Source organism: Solanum pennellii, chromosome 10 (genome assembly GCF_001406875.1).
Source record: "Solanum pennellii chromosome 10, SPENNV200".
Taxonomy (NCBI): Eukaryota; Viridiplantae; Streptophyta; class Magnoliopsida; order Solanales; family Solanaceae; genus Solanum; species Solanum pennellii.
In genome coordinates, this window is record NC_028646.1 from 49,095,635 (window position 1) to 49,111,690 (window position 16,056).

General features: G+C 37.2%; 1 protein-coding gene across 1 annotated transcript; it reads right to left on the reverse strand.

Annotated features, from left to right (window-relative positions):
• Positions 1 to 394: 394 nt before the first annotated feature.
• On the reverse strand, positions 395 to 922 carry LOC107001322. Its single transcript, XM_027912304.1, has one exon. The coding sequence runs from the start codon at positions 920 to 922 to the stop codon at positions 395 to 397; it is 528 nt and encodes a 175-aa protein (XP_027768105.1).
• Positions 923 to 16,056: the final 15,134 nt, after the last annotated feature.

A 16,056-nucleotide genomic window follows, 5' to 3' on the forward strand; every position in this document is an offset into this window, starting at 1 on the left:
TACTTTTTAATGTTATACTTAACTCTATTGTACGGAATCCATCAATATAAAGATTCAGCCTTGATGATTACGGGGGTCCTTAATTAGGTCATGTTAGGTCCTTATTTCCAAGAATTCTCTGTATGTACATCAATTTCTTTCTCAAACTAAGATCCTTTGTAATGAGGAGCATATATAAGAAAGGTTGACAAAGAACATCAAAAGTACTAACTATAATTATAGGGAATGAAACACATTTAAAAAAAGGGAATTGCGCACATAAAATGGGGAACTTCAAGAATTCCAATTTCATAATAAGGTCTTCAGCTATTACAATTATATGAAAGAGTAATACTAAACCAAAGACTATGATAGCATATATTTTATTTTTGGTCCTACATTTTGGACCTTTCCACTAAGAGCCAACTTGAGAAAGCAATTTGAACACTAGAGTCGCAGATCTAGGATCCCAATAAATCCCAATTTCATCACCCTCTCCCAATCTGCGACCCTTGAACAATTCGATGGACAAAAGAGAAAAATCGTCATTGAACAACTTCTTGAACCAAACACTTCCACCTTCATACTTTTTAGGGATATTTTCCTCAGTTATATCCCACATGTCAACAAAAAACTTGCATCCATTCACCAAACTTTTGGCCACGTCCAAAGTCCAGTAACGAAGGATGTACTCAAACATCTCAAAAAAGGGAATCATCAGCATTCCTACAACGATCTCATCATGGGTAAGCTTTTTCTTGATCTGCCATGGGTTTTGCAGATCGATTCTTGGGGCAGGGTATAAGTCCCTTATCTCCACCAATTCTCGAGTCACCTGATATGGAGTGTTGTTGATTTTACAAGCTTCTTCTTCCTCTTTTGAGGGAAAGAAATGGTAAAAAAATGTTTTTTTCAAGCTAAGCAAAGGCCTCTGATCAGACATTGAAGAAGGTGAGGATTAAAAAAGAGAGGCACAACACCCTATAAAGACATAATTAGGTTTTCTAATTCATTTTGAGCGGGAATCTTAAAAAGATATTACTTTTTACAAAATTTAAACTTGTTTCTTAAGGGACATTAAGAGAACACTATAAAATAGGATAATTATGTCATTTCACATTTAAAGTCTGCATAATAGTTCCAAGAATTTTATCTTACCTAAAGTGTGGACAAAAATAAAAGTTTAGCTAGTATTTATTGACGGTGTAGAATTTTTGATTAAATTTGAAAATATCCAACTTTTTGATCCAATTTGTGAATAATTTACACAACTGTCAACCAATCCTTTCTTGCAAATAGAAGTACATAAAAGCAGACAAAAACTTGAGAAAATATTTTTGTCCTCCAGACAAAAATTCATGCTTAATTTGTGAATCACGAACCTTAGAAAATAATTTGAAAATTAACTTTAATAAATAAGAATAAAAATATAGCCCAATTTCATCACCAACACCCAATCCCCAATCATTGATTAATTTTTCAATGGATAGAGATTAGGAATCATTACTCAACTTCCTCAAAGTATAATTTTAATCCTCATACTTCTAAAAATCATTCTTCTCTGTTATATACCACAAGTCAATTTGCACCCCATTCCCATTCACCAAACTTCTTGCTAGCTTCAAATTCTAGTATGGAAGAATGTACAAACATCGTAGAAGATGGAATTGACAAATTTTCAACAGTTCTGAGTTCTTACTAGGTAATATTCCATGATGTGTCTTGCGGTATTCATATTGAATATTAGAGTAGGGTCTATCTCTATTAACTCTTGAGTCTTTACCTGTTATGTGTTGTCTTTGCAGGCTTCTTCTTCAGGGTTTGATGGCATGAAACCGAAGAGAGTATATATTTGCGGATCATTATTTTGATAAACATATATTTATGTCATTTTTTCTTATTTTATTTTGCTAATTTAAGCAAATATATTGCCTTTATATCTGGTCCTTATTATTTTGATAAACATATAACGCTTGAGAAATTATCCTCCATGATATAATGTTTGCTCATATATTTCTCAACCTTAGATACAACATAATAGGCTACTAGGGTACTGTCTAATGTTTGAAATAACTTACATAATTTTTTATCTTACTTGGACATTTCTCATACGATTATAATCTTGCTCAAAAGGGATCTTTAGACTGTTGGTTGAAAGGTACATACACCTGTAAGCAATTATTTATTTTTAATGAAGGTCACTTATTACAGAAAAGACTCAAATATGTCATTGAACTTCATAATATTACACATCGTTTCCATCCCCCAAATGTAGTGGCCTTTATTTTTCTCCCCATAAGAAAAGACTAATAAGAATGACATTTTGTGTTAGTTGGGTTCTGAGAAAGGCCAAACGCCAATAGGTGTGATGTAAAAAGTCTACCCTAGTGCAAGCACTAGCGACTTCTTTCAAGCTCAAATCAATGATATATAGGTCATAGATAGATAATTTTATGTTGTTTAAAGCTCTCCTCCCAATACCTCCCTATATATATATATATATATATATATTTGGTGTAACTAAAAACAAGGATTTCTTTTTAATTCATTTTTTTTGCAAAATCTAGCATTCCCCTTTCAGGAAATATTGTGACTTTTAGAAACTTTGCGACTTTTATGATATGTTGGGAATTTTATTAAGAGTTGTGACTTTTATGAAGAATTTCCACTTTTCTGAAAAGGTATGTTCTTTATGAAAGGTTGTGACCTTTTCGATAAGGCATAGTAAAAATTTGTGCACGCTACCCTTGTTGTCTATAAATAGATAGATTTCCTCTCATTTTAAAACATCAAAGATTTTTAAGTACTTCTTCTTCTTCACAATTAAATATTCATGTATTTGCTCCTATTGAGTGGTCCAATACACCATAGTNTATTGATGAATAAAATCGTTCTATCTTGCGAGAATTTATTCCATAAACATCGGGTACTACAGAAAAATAAATTTCATAAGGGGACATTATGCATTCACCGAGCTCGGTTTTCTTTCTGCCTCGTTTTATTGTTACATATCATGATATTTATATTTACAGTCATTGTTTTATGCTTATGTTGTTAATTGATGTTTTTGAATACATGTTTTTTATTTAGGTTTCTCCAATGCTATTGTTATAAATATTTGTTAGTACATATTAAAAACAAACATTAATTGAGCATTCACACAAGTTTTATCTATGGAAGTTATTGGAGGTATAGTAAAAAATATTCTTGATAGATATATGCTACCATCTTTTGAAGACAAAATTAAAATTTGGTATGCAATTGTGATGACATAAAGAACATAAAAACTTTATCGCACCTTGAAGAGCGAAGTGAGGCAGGAAAAGAAGAAAAAAATTAATAAACTTTTGATATGGGCTCAACGATGTGTCGGAAGACCTATAGAGGAATTTGACTAGACTGGAGCATTCAATCTCAAAGACATAGAAAATTACACAATGCATCAATTGCTAATATTCAATATGAATTATGGATATATTCTTATGTTTACTGCAAGTTGTAAATACTACAACTACTTTTTGGATGTAATAGATGTGTTTCTCTACACTGGATTTGAATAGAAATGTCGTTTCAAATTGAACTTCATCACTATGGTATGTTCATTTTTAAAAAAAACAACCAAACAAATTGAATAGTTTTTTCTAATATTTTTTCCTATGGAGTATATTAAATTAGTTGAATTGTTTTCCAATATGATATATTCTCCCTTCAGTTTTTCATTTTAATTATTACTTATGACACATTTTAATGGGATGCTTTAAAATTGTATATGTAAAGTAAAAGGTACGGTTAAACTTTCTACATGTTAGAATTAGAATATTTGTTCCCTTTTTCATCCTTTTAAAATGTACAATCTCCTATTAATGTTTATTTGACTTCTCAAAAATATAAAAAAGTAACACTTTCGGGAAGTAGCACTATAAATTATAAAATCAATATAAAGATGACTGATCGAAAGATAAATGATAAGATGATATATTTGCCATCTTCATTTACATTATTAATATTTTTTACTACGTAATCTTGTATGTACGATAATATAGTGTTTTAGTTTTAAAAATTAATAGTTTTGAAATATTATTTTATAAATTCCATAATATTAAATTGCACGTGAGGTGTTGGTAATTTTACTACTAAGAATATATATATATATATATATATATATATATATATGTATGTATGTATGTATGTATGTGTATATATATATATATATATATATATATATGTGTGTGTATGTATGTATGTATATATATATATATGTATATATATATATGTATGCATAAAGATGGGCGGATACAATATTTGCTTCTTAAATTGATTACTCAATGATGAATAGGCTTTATATACCATTCCCTATGGGATTCAACCCAAAATCTTCGTTGGACTTTTACAGACTACAATCTCTCACTATTTTAATAGTTTTTTTTAGGAGTAATTTGAACATTATCAGAAACCTTTAACGTCAATGGCTTTCAAAATCATTTGAAATGAAAGATACGGGTTAAGAAGACTATACATTAGGTGTTAATATCTAAAGAGACCGTTCCAAGAATATTCTGAGTTTATATCGAGAAACTTATTTTAAAAATATTGTAAAACTTTTGAATGAATAGTTAAAAATTCATGAAAACTTCTTTAGGCAATGGGTGAAACTTCAAGACTATGAAATGTGTCCAGACTAATAAAGAAAAGGAAGACAAGTCCTAAGTTTCATATTATAATGCAATCGAGATTCTGATGTATACTATCATGTTTATTGTAATATTTCATAACTCGTAATAGCCAAGAATAAGCTATGAAACTAAAATTTATCACTTTTTTGAAAGAATTGGAAAAATTTGAATATCTTTCCAACGACACCGAGTTTGCACGATTTGAATATCTTATGAGGGAGATTAAACATGAGATCATGATACTTGAAGCCATAATCCAATTCAAGGACAGCTAATATCAAAGTCTGTCAAGTCTAAAAGTTAAGAACCAAGTCAAAGTAAGTTCCTAAAACTTTTCAAGAGTCTTAAACAAACATTTTAACTTTTTTTAAAGGCTCAAGTTACAAGTTGAGCAAAGAGTAGTGAGTTAAATTAAAATTCTCAAAAGTATAAGGGAATTAAGAATTCCCTAAGAGTTAATTTTCAAGTATTCCATTATAGTTACAAATGTATATCACATTTTGAGCAAGAAAGGAAACTAGACTTCCAACAGAGCCTTTGGCTAGTTTTTAGTAAAGAGAAAACTATGATTTCCAACATAACTTTTAAAAGCTAAGTTTGAGAAATTACCTCAATACATTTAGCTTAAGAGTTGTGTGTGTCTAGAGCCTTTTTGTAGTAGTTTTAATATGTTTTTATGTTTGTTTTGCAGGAAATATGTCCATATTAAAAATGCAGAAGGTAGCTTAAAAAAAGTGTAGAAAGATGACCTACGAAGGCCATCGGCGGTCCGTAGGTGGTGACCATCGATGCGCAGTTCAGGCCGAGGGAGAAGATCAGGGAATTATGACCAAGTGTGGAACTACGAAATGAAATGACGGTCAACCGATCAATCGATGGATTGTACTGGTTAACCGTTGATCATTTCAGAGAAGGCTCCAGTACCTGATTTCTCAAGATTCTAAGTATGGAATGACGGAGGAGAATCCACGGCCCATAGATGAGTCAACGGATTGTATCTAGGTTAGTCATTTGATTCAGAGTAGAGGTTGAGCTGATGAAGAAAAATAATTTTAAGTCTGGAATGACAGAGGAAGTCGGCGGACCGTCGTTCAACAGGGGTCGTCGATCAATGCCGTGTTTTTGGACGAACTTTCCTTATTTCAATTTCTTTTAATTTAGAACAACGTTTTCAGTAAATAGGGTATTAAAACCTCGTTTTTGGGATGAAACATTACAAGTATTATTTTTCTTTTGTTTTGGAGATTGTTTTTCTCAAACGTATGCAATCAATTAATTTTCGGATTTGGTTTGAAGTTTTATCTTGCAATTTCAAGTTCAATTTCTGGGTTTACCCATATTGTTGAAGAAAGTTCATGATTTCTTCGTTAAAAGCTATTAATTTGTGATCTTGCTTGCATGGGTAACTAAAACCACAACTAGGGTTATGGGAAATATGGCTAATTAAATGAGTAAACCTAGCAAATAAGCAAGTCTCAAATAGGTTCTTGCATGTATTGATAATAATTTCATTTAGAAGTCTTTTTAACGTGTGCACACGTTAGAAATAGCCTTGTTGCTACTTGCCGAACCGAGGAGGTAGTAATAGGAAAAGAATTATCAACATAGATTTAGTGGGGTGCTATCTAATAGGCTAGTGTCGATTGGTGCGAAGTAATAACTAAGTCATACATCGATTATGATGTCTAATATGAGGTAATGTAAGGGTTTGTAAATTATACACACGTAGTCGGATCAAGGTGCGGGATGAAATTCTCTAGATGTCGGACAAAGGATTTAGAGATACATTACTTACCACTTTACATGCAAATCACTAGGGAAGAATTGCTATTGCTAGGAATACGGCATTATGAACCTATGGGGAATAAATATACCCTAGTTAGTCTCACTTCTTAATAAAAACTAATTTTTTACTTTTGCTTACTTGTTATCTTAGAAGTTTTGAAGAAAGTTGTTTCACAAACCCCCCCTCCCCTTCAATTAGTTGTTTTCGAAAAAACCTTGGCTATATAGACATAATCGTACATTGAAATTAAGTCTATCCCATTTTCCTGGTGCGATCGATCCGAACCTACTTGCTGGGTACTCTACTTGATTACAACCGCTTATACTTCTTTAGGGAGGCGTAATTTTAGCGTATCAAATTTTGGCGCCGCTGCTAGGAATCTGGCTTTTAGATTAAGTTTAGTTATATTATTGAAATTTAGTTAACAATTTCCTGATTTTACTTTTTCATTTCGTTTTCTTTTTCGTGTCTAACTCTAGTGTATGACAAGTACATGGAGTCGAGGAGAACTACTCATTCCATTCAATACTGAACTTAACCATACATTGAGAACGATGGAAAATCAACCGAACCCAGCCAATCTAGGTGATAGGGAGATCCGTCAACCTCCATTACCTATTGAGGCACAAAATCAATTTAAGGTTGAAAATAATTTGGAGAATGTTTTGAGGATGCAACCCCCAGCACTACGACCTCAGGATCACTATAGAGGCAACGTGAACATCACAGACTCTGATAGACCTCTTGTCCTACCTTCTCTACCTCAAGGGAACACATTCATGGTGACAATTGGCTTGATGCAGATGCTCAATGCGAGGGGTTTGTTTGTAGGAATGCCATCGGAGGATCCATATGCTCACATAGCCTTACTGAGGTCTGTGTGCAAGAATTGTGTGGGTAGTCTAGACTTGGATATGAATGTTATCGGGCTGCGAGTGTTTCCTTTATCACTGACAGGAGATGCTGCGATATGTTTTGCTGAGCTACCCTACAACTCCATTTAAACTTAGGATTAATTGAGAGATATGTTCTTAGAAAGGTATTATCCAGTGTCCAAGAAGCTCAACCATAAAGATAAAGTGCACAACTTTGTAGCACTACCACGGGAGTCAGTGAGTAGCTCTTGGGTCAAATTTACTACATTTGTGAGAGGCTTCCCAAACCACCACATTGATGATGAGTCGTTGAAATATTACTTATATCGAGGTCAAGATGATAACAATAACGCAGTGCTACATACTATAGAGGGGGATTCCTATGAAGAGTGTACATATGCAGCAATCGTAGAATAGTTGGAGAAGATATCTCGCATTTACAAGGCTTGGAGCACTAGAAAGTAGGACACTAGGAGAAGCACCTTTGCAGTGCAAGTTACAAACAACCCAACATCAGATGAGATGTGTGAAGAGTTTGCAAAGATGAGAACTGAGCAAGGTTTGGTTTTGAAACATGTGAGTGGAGGTGTAGAGAAGGTAAATGCGGTGAACTGCTTGACTAAACCACCACCGCCAGTAGATGAGTACTATTATGAAAAAGATACCTATGAGTGAACGAGTAGACGGGGTTTTATCTACCAAACGCCTAAGGCTCCAATAAGGAGAATTTGGTGCCAAGGTCAAGGAAATCAAGGTCGGAACTATGGTAACTATAATTAAGAAGTTAAATATGTTGGAGATGGAAATTATAACCACGACAAAAACTTCAACCAGGGTAACTATGGTACTAGGAATGATTTTGAGTGGGACCTATATCACCCCATCAAAACAGGAAGTTGCTCCTAGGGATGGTGGAGGTAGTATGGCGCGAGTTGAGTATATGATACAAATGGATGATGAGAGATAAAAAGTGATTTAGTTAACATTTTGCAAATGGTGGATACACATGCGGTTTTGATTAGGCATCTTCAGTTGCATATGGTTTAATTGTCTACTACTGTGAATCCACGCCTACGTGGCACTCTTGCTAGATATACTATCCAGAATCCTTAAAATGATAGGCATTACATGGAGGTCACTACTCGAGGGGGTAAGCAAACCATTGATCCACCTATGCCATCTGATGTAAAAAATGATATGATAAAAGAAAAAGAGGTTGTAGAAACTATTGGAGAGTTGGTGAACAACATGGTCATAGAAGCAGAGGTGTCTCAGAAAGTGGGCCCCATTCCTATACCTCCATCTCCATTCCCTCAGAGATTAGTGAAGAAGACTGAGGATGGTAAATATCGATGATTTATCACTATGTTGAAACAATTTTCCATCAATATCCCTTTGATAGAAGCTTTGGAACAAATGCCCGATTATGCTATGTTTATGAAAGATATGGTGACAAAGAAGAGAACGGTGAGTTTTGAGGATGATGACAGAATGCACCACTGTAGTGCTATTGCTACAAGGTCTCTTATGCAGAAAAAGAAAGATCGTGGATGTTTCACCATTCCATGTATAATCGGGTTACTACACTTTACTAAAGCACTATGTGATCTTGGAACAAGCATAAACCTCGTGCCTCTTTCCATTTACAAAAAGTTTGGATTGGTGGACCAAAGCCTACTATTATATGTTTACTTATGGTTGATCGAGCAGTGAAGAGTCCCATTTTTATACTCTATGATGTGCTTGTTAAAGTGGATTCATTTATATTTCCGGTTAATTTTGTGGTTCTTGACTGTGAGATGATTTTGAGGTTCCCATTATTCTAAGCAGGTCATTCATTGCCACTGGGCGTGAATTGGTTGATATAAACATGGGGCTAATGAAGTTTAGGTTGAACAATAAAGAAGCAACTTTCAATATATGTAGGTCCACGAAGAAGAGTTGCGAGCTCCGAACTGTATCTATTATATCCTATAGGGTTGAGAGTATATATTAGGTACAAATTAAAGAGCGAGTAGGCGTCGAGGCACTAGTGGCAGTGATCATGAATTTTGAGAGTGATGGTATTGAAGATTATGGTTCTTTCATGGCTTCCTTTGAACAAAATGAATATCAGTTAAAACAAAAGAAATTGGAGTTAGATTTGAAGCACGCGAGTATCGATCCATGAAACCATCTATTGAGGAGGCTACAAAATTAGAGCTTAAGGTTGTACCACCTCATCTGAGGTATGTATTCTTGGTTATATATGACACTATGCCGGTGATAATTGCAGCGGATTTGAATAGGCAACAAGTAGAGTGTTAAGTGGAGGTGTTGAAGAGCTTGAAACGATTCATTGGTTGGACTATTGCGGAAATTATTGGAGTTCCTCCCGGCATTATTCACACAAAATCCAACTCATGCCTTATAACAAACCAATTAAGTATTGAGCACCAAAGAAGGTTGAATCCACCTATGCAAGAGGTAGTTAAAAAATAGATCATCAAGTGGTTGGATGTCAAAGTCATTTATCCTATTGCATACAGTATTTGGGTGCGCCATGTTTAATGGTGCCTAAAAAGGGTGGGATGACAGTGGCGCCTAATGAGAGGAACGAGCTTGTTCCAATGTGGATACTGACCGGATGGAGAGTTTGTATGGACTACCAGAAGTTGAATGCTTGATTTGAAAAGGACCATTTCCCGATGCCCTTTATGGATCACATATTAGATAGACTCACAGGTAAATGATTGTATTGGTTTGTCGATGGCTATTCGGGCTACAATCAAATCTCTATTGCCCTTGAGGATCAAGAAAATACCATTTTCAGTTGCCCTTGTGGGACGTTTGCATTCAAAAGGATGTCGTTTGGGTTATGTAATGCACCGACCACTTTCAAGTGATGTATGATGTCGATAATCTCCGATATAGTGGAGGACACTATTGAGGTGTTCATGGATGATTTTTCAATGTTTGGCGACTCCTTTTATCTGTGATTGAGCAATTTGGATGAGGTGCTCAAAAGGTGAGAGGATTTTAATCTAGTGTTTAATTGGGAAAAATGTTACTTTAGGGTGAAAGAAGGCATAGTGTTGGGCTATCGCATCTCAGAGAAGAAGATAGAGGTTGATCGAGCTTAAGTGGAGGTTATAGAGAGGCTTCCTCCACCCATTTCTTCAAAAGGTGTGAGAAGTTTTCTTGGGCATGCTGGTTTTTACCTGAGGTTTATTTAGGATATTTCATAAATTGCACATCCTCTGTGCAAACTAATCGAGAAGGAATGTAAGTTCTATTTCGATGAATCATGTTTGATGGAATTTGGAGAGTTGAATGAGAAGTTAGTGTCCGCGCCATTATTATTTCACCAAATTGGAGTGAGCCATTTGAGGTGATGAGTGATGTTAGTGGTGTTGCCCTTTGTGTGGTATTGGGTCGGAGAAGGGATAAAATCCTTCACACCATGTACTATTCGGGTAAGGCCCTAAATAAGGCTCAGAAGAACTACATGGTAATTGAACAAGATCTTCTTGCGGTGGTGTTTGCATTGGAAAAATTTTGCTCCTACTTCATTGGTACAAAGGTTATAGTGCACACAGACCACTTCGCTTTGAGGTACTTGATAGAAAAGAAGGACGCAAAACCAAGGTTAATTAGATGGGCATTATTGCTGCAAGAGTTCGATTTTGAGGTGAAAGATAGAAAGGGGGACTAAGAATTAAGTGGCCGACCATTTTTCCCTGTTGGAGGATTGAAGCTATGCGAGAATTGGGTGAATAGGCTGAAATTGATGATGCATTACAAGATGAACATGTATTGGTCGTTTCTTAGGATTTGATCCCATGATTCGCAGACTTTGCGAACTACCTAGCAAGTGATGTAGTTCCGCCGGATTTATCCTTCCACCATTGGAAAAAGTTCACGCATTATATGAAAATTTCCTTTTGTGATTAGCCTTACTTATACCGGAATTGTGTCGATGAGATTATTCGTCATTGTGTATTGGAGTTTGTGATGTTGAGTTTTTTGAGACATGTCACTCCTAGCCTATGGGTGGGTACCATAGTGGTATCCGTACTACACATAAGATCTTACAGTGTGGGTACTATTGGACAACCATCCACCAAGATTCTCACTATTTTGCCAATTCATGTGATCGGTGCCAACAAGATGGAGGAATTTTTAGGAGACATGAACTCCTCTTAAATCCTATTTTGGTGATTAAGTTGTTTGATGTATGGGGCATTGATTTTATGGGCTCGTTTGTGAGTTCTCATGGGATGAAATATATACTTCTGGCGGTCGACTATGTATCAAAATGGGTGGAAGCAATAGTGCTTCATAACAAATAAGGAAAATGTGTCACTGCGTTCTTGAAAAAGAATATCTTCTCCAGATTTCGCACATTTAGAGCCATTATAAGTCATGGTGGCTCTTACTTTTATAAAATGTTGTTCAAAGGTCTATTGGAGAAATATGAGGTTCTCCATCATGTGGCTACTCCTTATCATCCACAGCCTAGCGGGCAAGTTGAGGTATCTAATCAAAGATCAAGCAAATTCTTGCAAAAAAAGCTGAATGCTAATAGAACGGATTGGTCAAGGAGGCTTGACGATGCTCTCTGGGCCTACCGGACTGCATACAAGACTCCCATAGGTATGTCTCCATACCAACTTGTATATGGGAAGGCTTTTAACTTGCCGGTCGAGTTAGGGCACAAAGCCATATGGGCAGTGAAGAAACATAAGATGGACTCGAATGAAGTGGCGGAACAAAGACTAAATGGATTGAATGATCTTGATGAGTTACGCTTTAAAGCCTATGAAAGTTCATCCATATACAAAGAGAAGATAAATAAGTATCACGAACAAAGGATCGAAAAGAGAGAATTTTCGGTTGGTGATTTTGTGCTTCTATTCAACTCTAGGATACGCTTGTTTCAAGGAAAACTCAAGTCAAAGTTGACAGGTCATTTCTCATCACTCTAGTATTTTCACATGGAGCAGTTGAGTTGGAGAATAAGGAGGGCGCAAAGTTCACAGTCAACAAACAAAGTATTAAGATTTACCTAGGGAACGCAGAGAGTGTCCATGAAGTTGTTGAGACCTATCACCTTGATGAAGTCTGAGTAATCATGGAGTCTGCGCCGTGCGGTGATGTTAAATCAAGCGCTTCTTGGGAGGCAACCAAAGTTGTATCATCTAGCCAACGATAGGTTTTATTTTCTTTGTAGAAACAGTCTTATATTCTTGTTTCATTTTTTTATATTATTTCATTCTTGCTTGTGTGATAGTGTTGGCTAGAGATTAGTGTAGCATCCATGTCTCAAAAGTTTCTAGAAAAACACAGAAAGAATGTTCTAATGGGTGTTACATTTGAATGGACCAAAACAAAAAAACATCTGCAGGAATGGGCTGGTGCATAGGTCTACGGACTCCATTGATGGGTCATCATTCAATCGACGGATCGTCAATGGAATCTGTACATGCTAGGTCTCTTAAATTTTCTAAGTCTAGATGCAAATAATAGTCCTAGTCGATGGACTGTCGGGGTTTTATAGGTACTAACTGCCAGTGACCCAACCCGGCCGATAATATTAAAGGACATAACGGTTCATATTCATTCCCACCTTCAAATTCTTTTAAAATCCCTTTCCAAAATTGTTTTTCTCCCTTTATTTATTTACTATAGCACAAACCATCATCCTCGTATATTCCATTTCATTCCCAAATCAAAATCCCTCAAATTCCCCAAACCCCAATTTCTCTTGTCTCTTCGTTGTTTATTGGTCGGTTAACAAGTTTGGGCACGTAGGATCTCACAACCAAACATCTCTGAACTCAAGGTATTTCAATTTCCTTTACACTTTTAACTCTCATTCATAGTTGTTGAATAGAAATTCGGATGTTGGTCTTGGCATAGGGACTAAATTAATTAATATCACGTGCTAATAACTCGAGTATTACGTTTCTCAGAATGAAAAATGTTGTTGTGTCGCCTTATAACCCATCTAAAATATGGTTAGTGTTGTAGTTTTTTCCAATTCCGACTTAGTGTTTGTACTATGGCTGAATGTATTTCAAAATGAAACTCTAGGAATAACGAAATGGTCTTTCGGGTGTTAAAATGTCATATCTAAACTTGAGTGGTCTTAAGTTGTAAAAAAAATAGACCTTGTAAAATGGCCTAAAGTCTATCTCATGCCAACAGTACGAGACCCCGTCGATGGATCAACGAGCCGTTGATACGGTCCGTTGATTGGACCACCCTAAGATTGTTGAGGTCTGAAACGACGGCAGTTCTGCACGTCCATCATTTCATTCAGAGAATCTATTTTCACTAATTTCTAAATATATATTTTATGTGTTAGACGACGAAAGTGGACTACTGTCCATCGATTGATTGATAGCCTGTTCTGCACATTCGTCATTTCAATCTGAGAGTTCTGAAATTTTTGATTAATTTGAATTATTCATAGTGTCAGACGATGGACCCTATCGATGGACCATCGATACTGCCCATCGACCTAACTCAAAAGAACTAAACTTTGTTGTTTACTTTTTAAATTGTCTTCGCCTGAAGTTTTTCGAGTATGTAATGTTGCTGAAGTGACACTAGCAACTGCTCTACAGATACAAATGGATCCTAAGAAGGATATATTCTTCTCAAAGGACAAGTCCAAGTCAGTGGCCCCGTCTTGTCGGAAGGTTGTCATCTCCGACAATAAGAAGATCCAGAATACGTTCCCTCGGGTGACATAACCCTAACACCAGCTGCACGAGTCACTAGGGGTACCCCTCGGAAGGTGGTTCCCAGTGTAGTCACTGCCTCCTAGTCTTATGAGGAGCATACACTGACTGATCACCGAACAGGGCAGCCTCTAGTTTTATAAGAGCATCAGGATCTAAATTTGGTTCTATATGAGGGTCGACCCAATCTTCTGGGTCAAATGGGGCCACTACCTCATGTTCCGCCTCCTAGGGAGTCACTCGATCGGAGAGTCAAGACCACCAAGCCTCGTCTGATGAGGATGATAACTCAGAGACTGCACCCGCTCCCGCAGAAGATGAGCCCTCACCCATGGCTAAAGAATCCATCCGGTGGTGCATTGATGGGAACCACCACGTATAGGAACACAAAAATGTTGAATAAGAAGGGGGTGATGTCCCGGTTGGTGGCAGTAGAGCGTCAAGTTCTTAATGGGAAGTTTGCAAATGGTCACCGAGGTGCAAAGATTGTTTAGCCGTACAAGATATACTGATGGTGCGATGTTTTGGTACCTACATTGAGGAGATATACAAGGTTATGCTTCCTATGTGGCTACTCTCAGAGGATATATTGACAGACAGGCGAAACCTGCCAAACAATGCCCACTCACCTCTATACTAGTCAAAGGCTGCCATGTTTACATCTCGGAGGACACCCTTCATCAGTTCCTATATGTACCCACCACTAATACACAATGGACCCTCGTGACTACAGAATTCGACTACATGTGGGAGACTATCAAAAGTGGCGTGTTTCCGAGGACTACTGAGAAGAGAGAGACAATGAAGAAATGGCTGGCCCAAACATTTGGTGACTGAGGGTGAGAGGGCCGATTGGGTGTTATACCCCCGAGGGTTGATTAAAAAGGCCACCCGAACCTTTGCAGCCAAGTTCTTCTAGTTGTTGGTCTAACACCGCCTATCACCGACAAATGTTGATAATGTTGTTACATGGTATAGGGCGATACTTGTAGCACCTCTAGTGGCGGGGTTGGAGATAGATTTTTCTAAGGTACTGATCACGGTGATCTACGAGAGGGATTTCAAGAATTCTACTACTCACCCTTTGCTTGTCTCATCTTCCACTTATGCAAGGATGTCTCAGTGCCAATCAGGCACTATGATACACTATGTATTACGGTGGGGACTGTTGATATAGGTCTTAACAAGGATAAGGCCAATGTAGAGGAACCTTAAAGAGGGCAAAAAGTTGAGATGTATCCGTTGAGTGAGAACTTGGCGGACACTGTAGAGTTAGCCCAAGGGGATAACCCTACTACTTCAGAGCCTGATGACACCATCCCTGCTGATTCATCCCGGTCCATGCCCCACTCTGCAGTACTGGTCCCCCTAGAACGGTCCAGAGATTAGAGGCCTAGATGGCCACCGTTCTTCGCCACATACAACCTTGGATGCAGAAATCCTTTTATGATGTTGAGGACGCCAGCAGACTAAGCAGAAAAATTTGAGGGTTCACCAACACCTTCACGTCTTTGAGTTGAGGGTGCTAGCATGACCAACCTTTACCATACTACTCACTACTCTTCAGGATGCGATGGTTAATTAACGAGCGGATATGGACGCCATTTAGAGATGAGGGGGACTGAGTAAGAGAGTGTGCCTATCGAGCTAGCAAAGGACACAGTGATTGAAGATTTATTTAAGCCTTCTATTGAGACGCAGGCTGAGCCACGTGGTCATGCCAAGAGGCTCCGTTCTAGCCTCACCAATGAGGCAAAAGTGATGCTCGTGCGAGGAATAAATAAAGGACGGACCTTGAGGCTGCTAGGAGGGCTTCTTTGGTAAATGAGAAGGCCCTCCATATTAGGGCACAAGAGATGGTTGTTGGGGCGTCTAGTTCCATGACACTGAACGGTGAGAGGAGCACCATTGATGGTGAGGATATTGATATGGGCACCACTGAGGGTGACCCACGCACTGATGTTACAGGTTCCGTGAAACTGGACCCGCCCACTTGTTGAGAGATCGTGGGCCCT

Excerpts from the sequence above, each read along its gene's own strand:
- LOC107001322 (XM_027912304.1), bottom strand. The coding sequence starts at position 922 with ATGTCTGATCAGAGGCCTTTGCTTAGCTTGAAAAAAACATTTTTTTAC.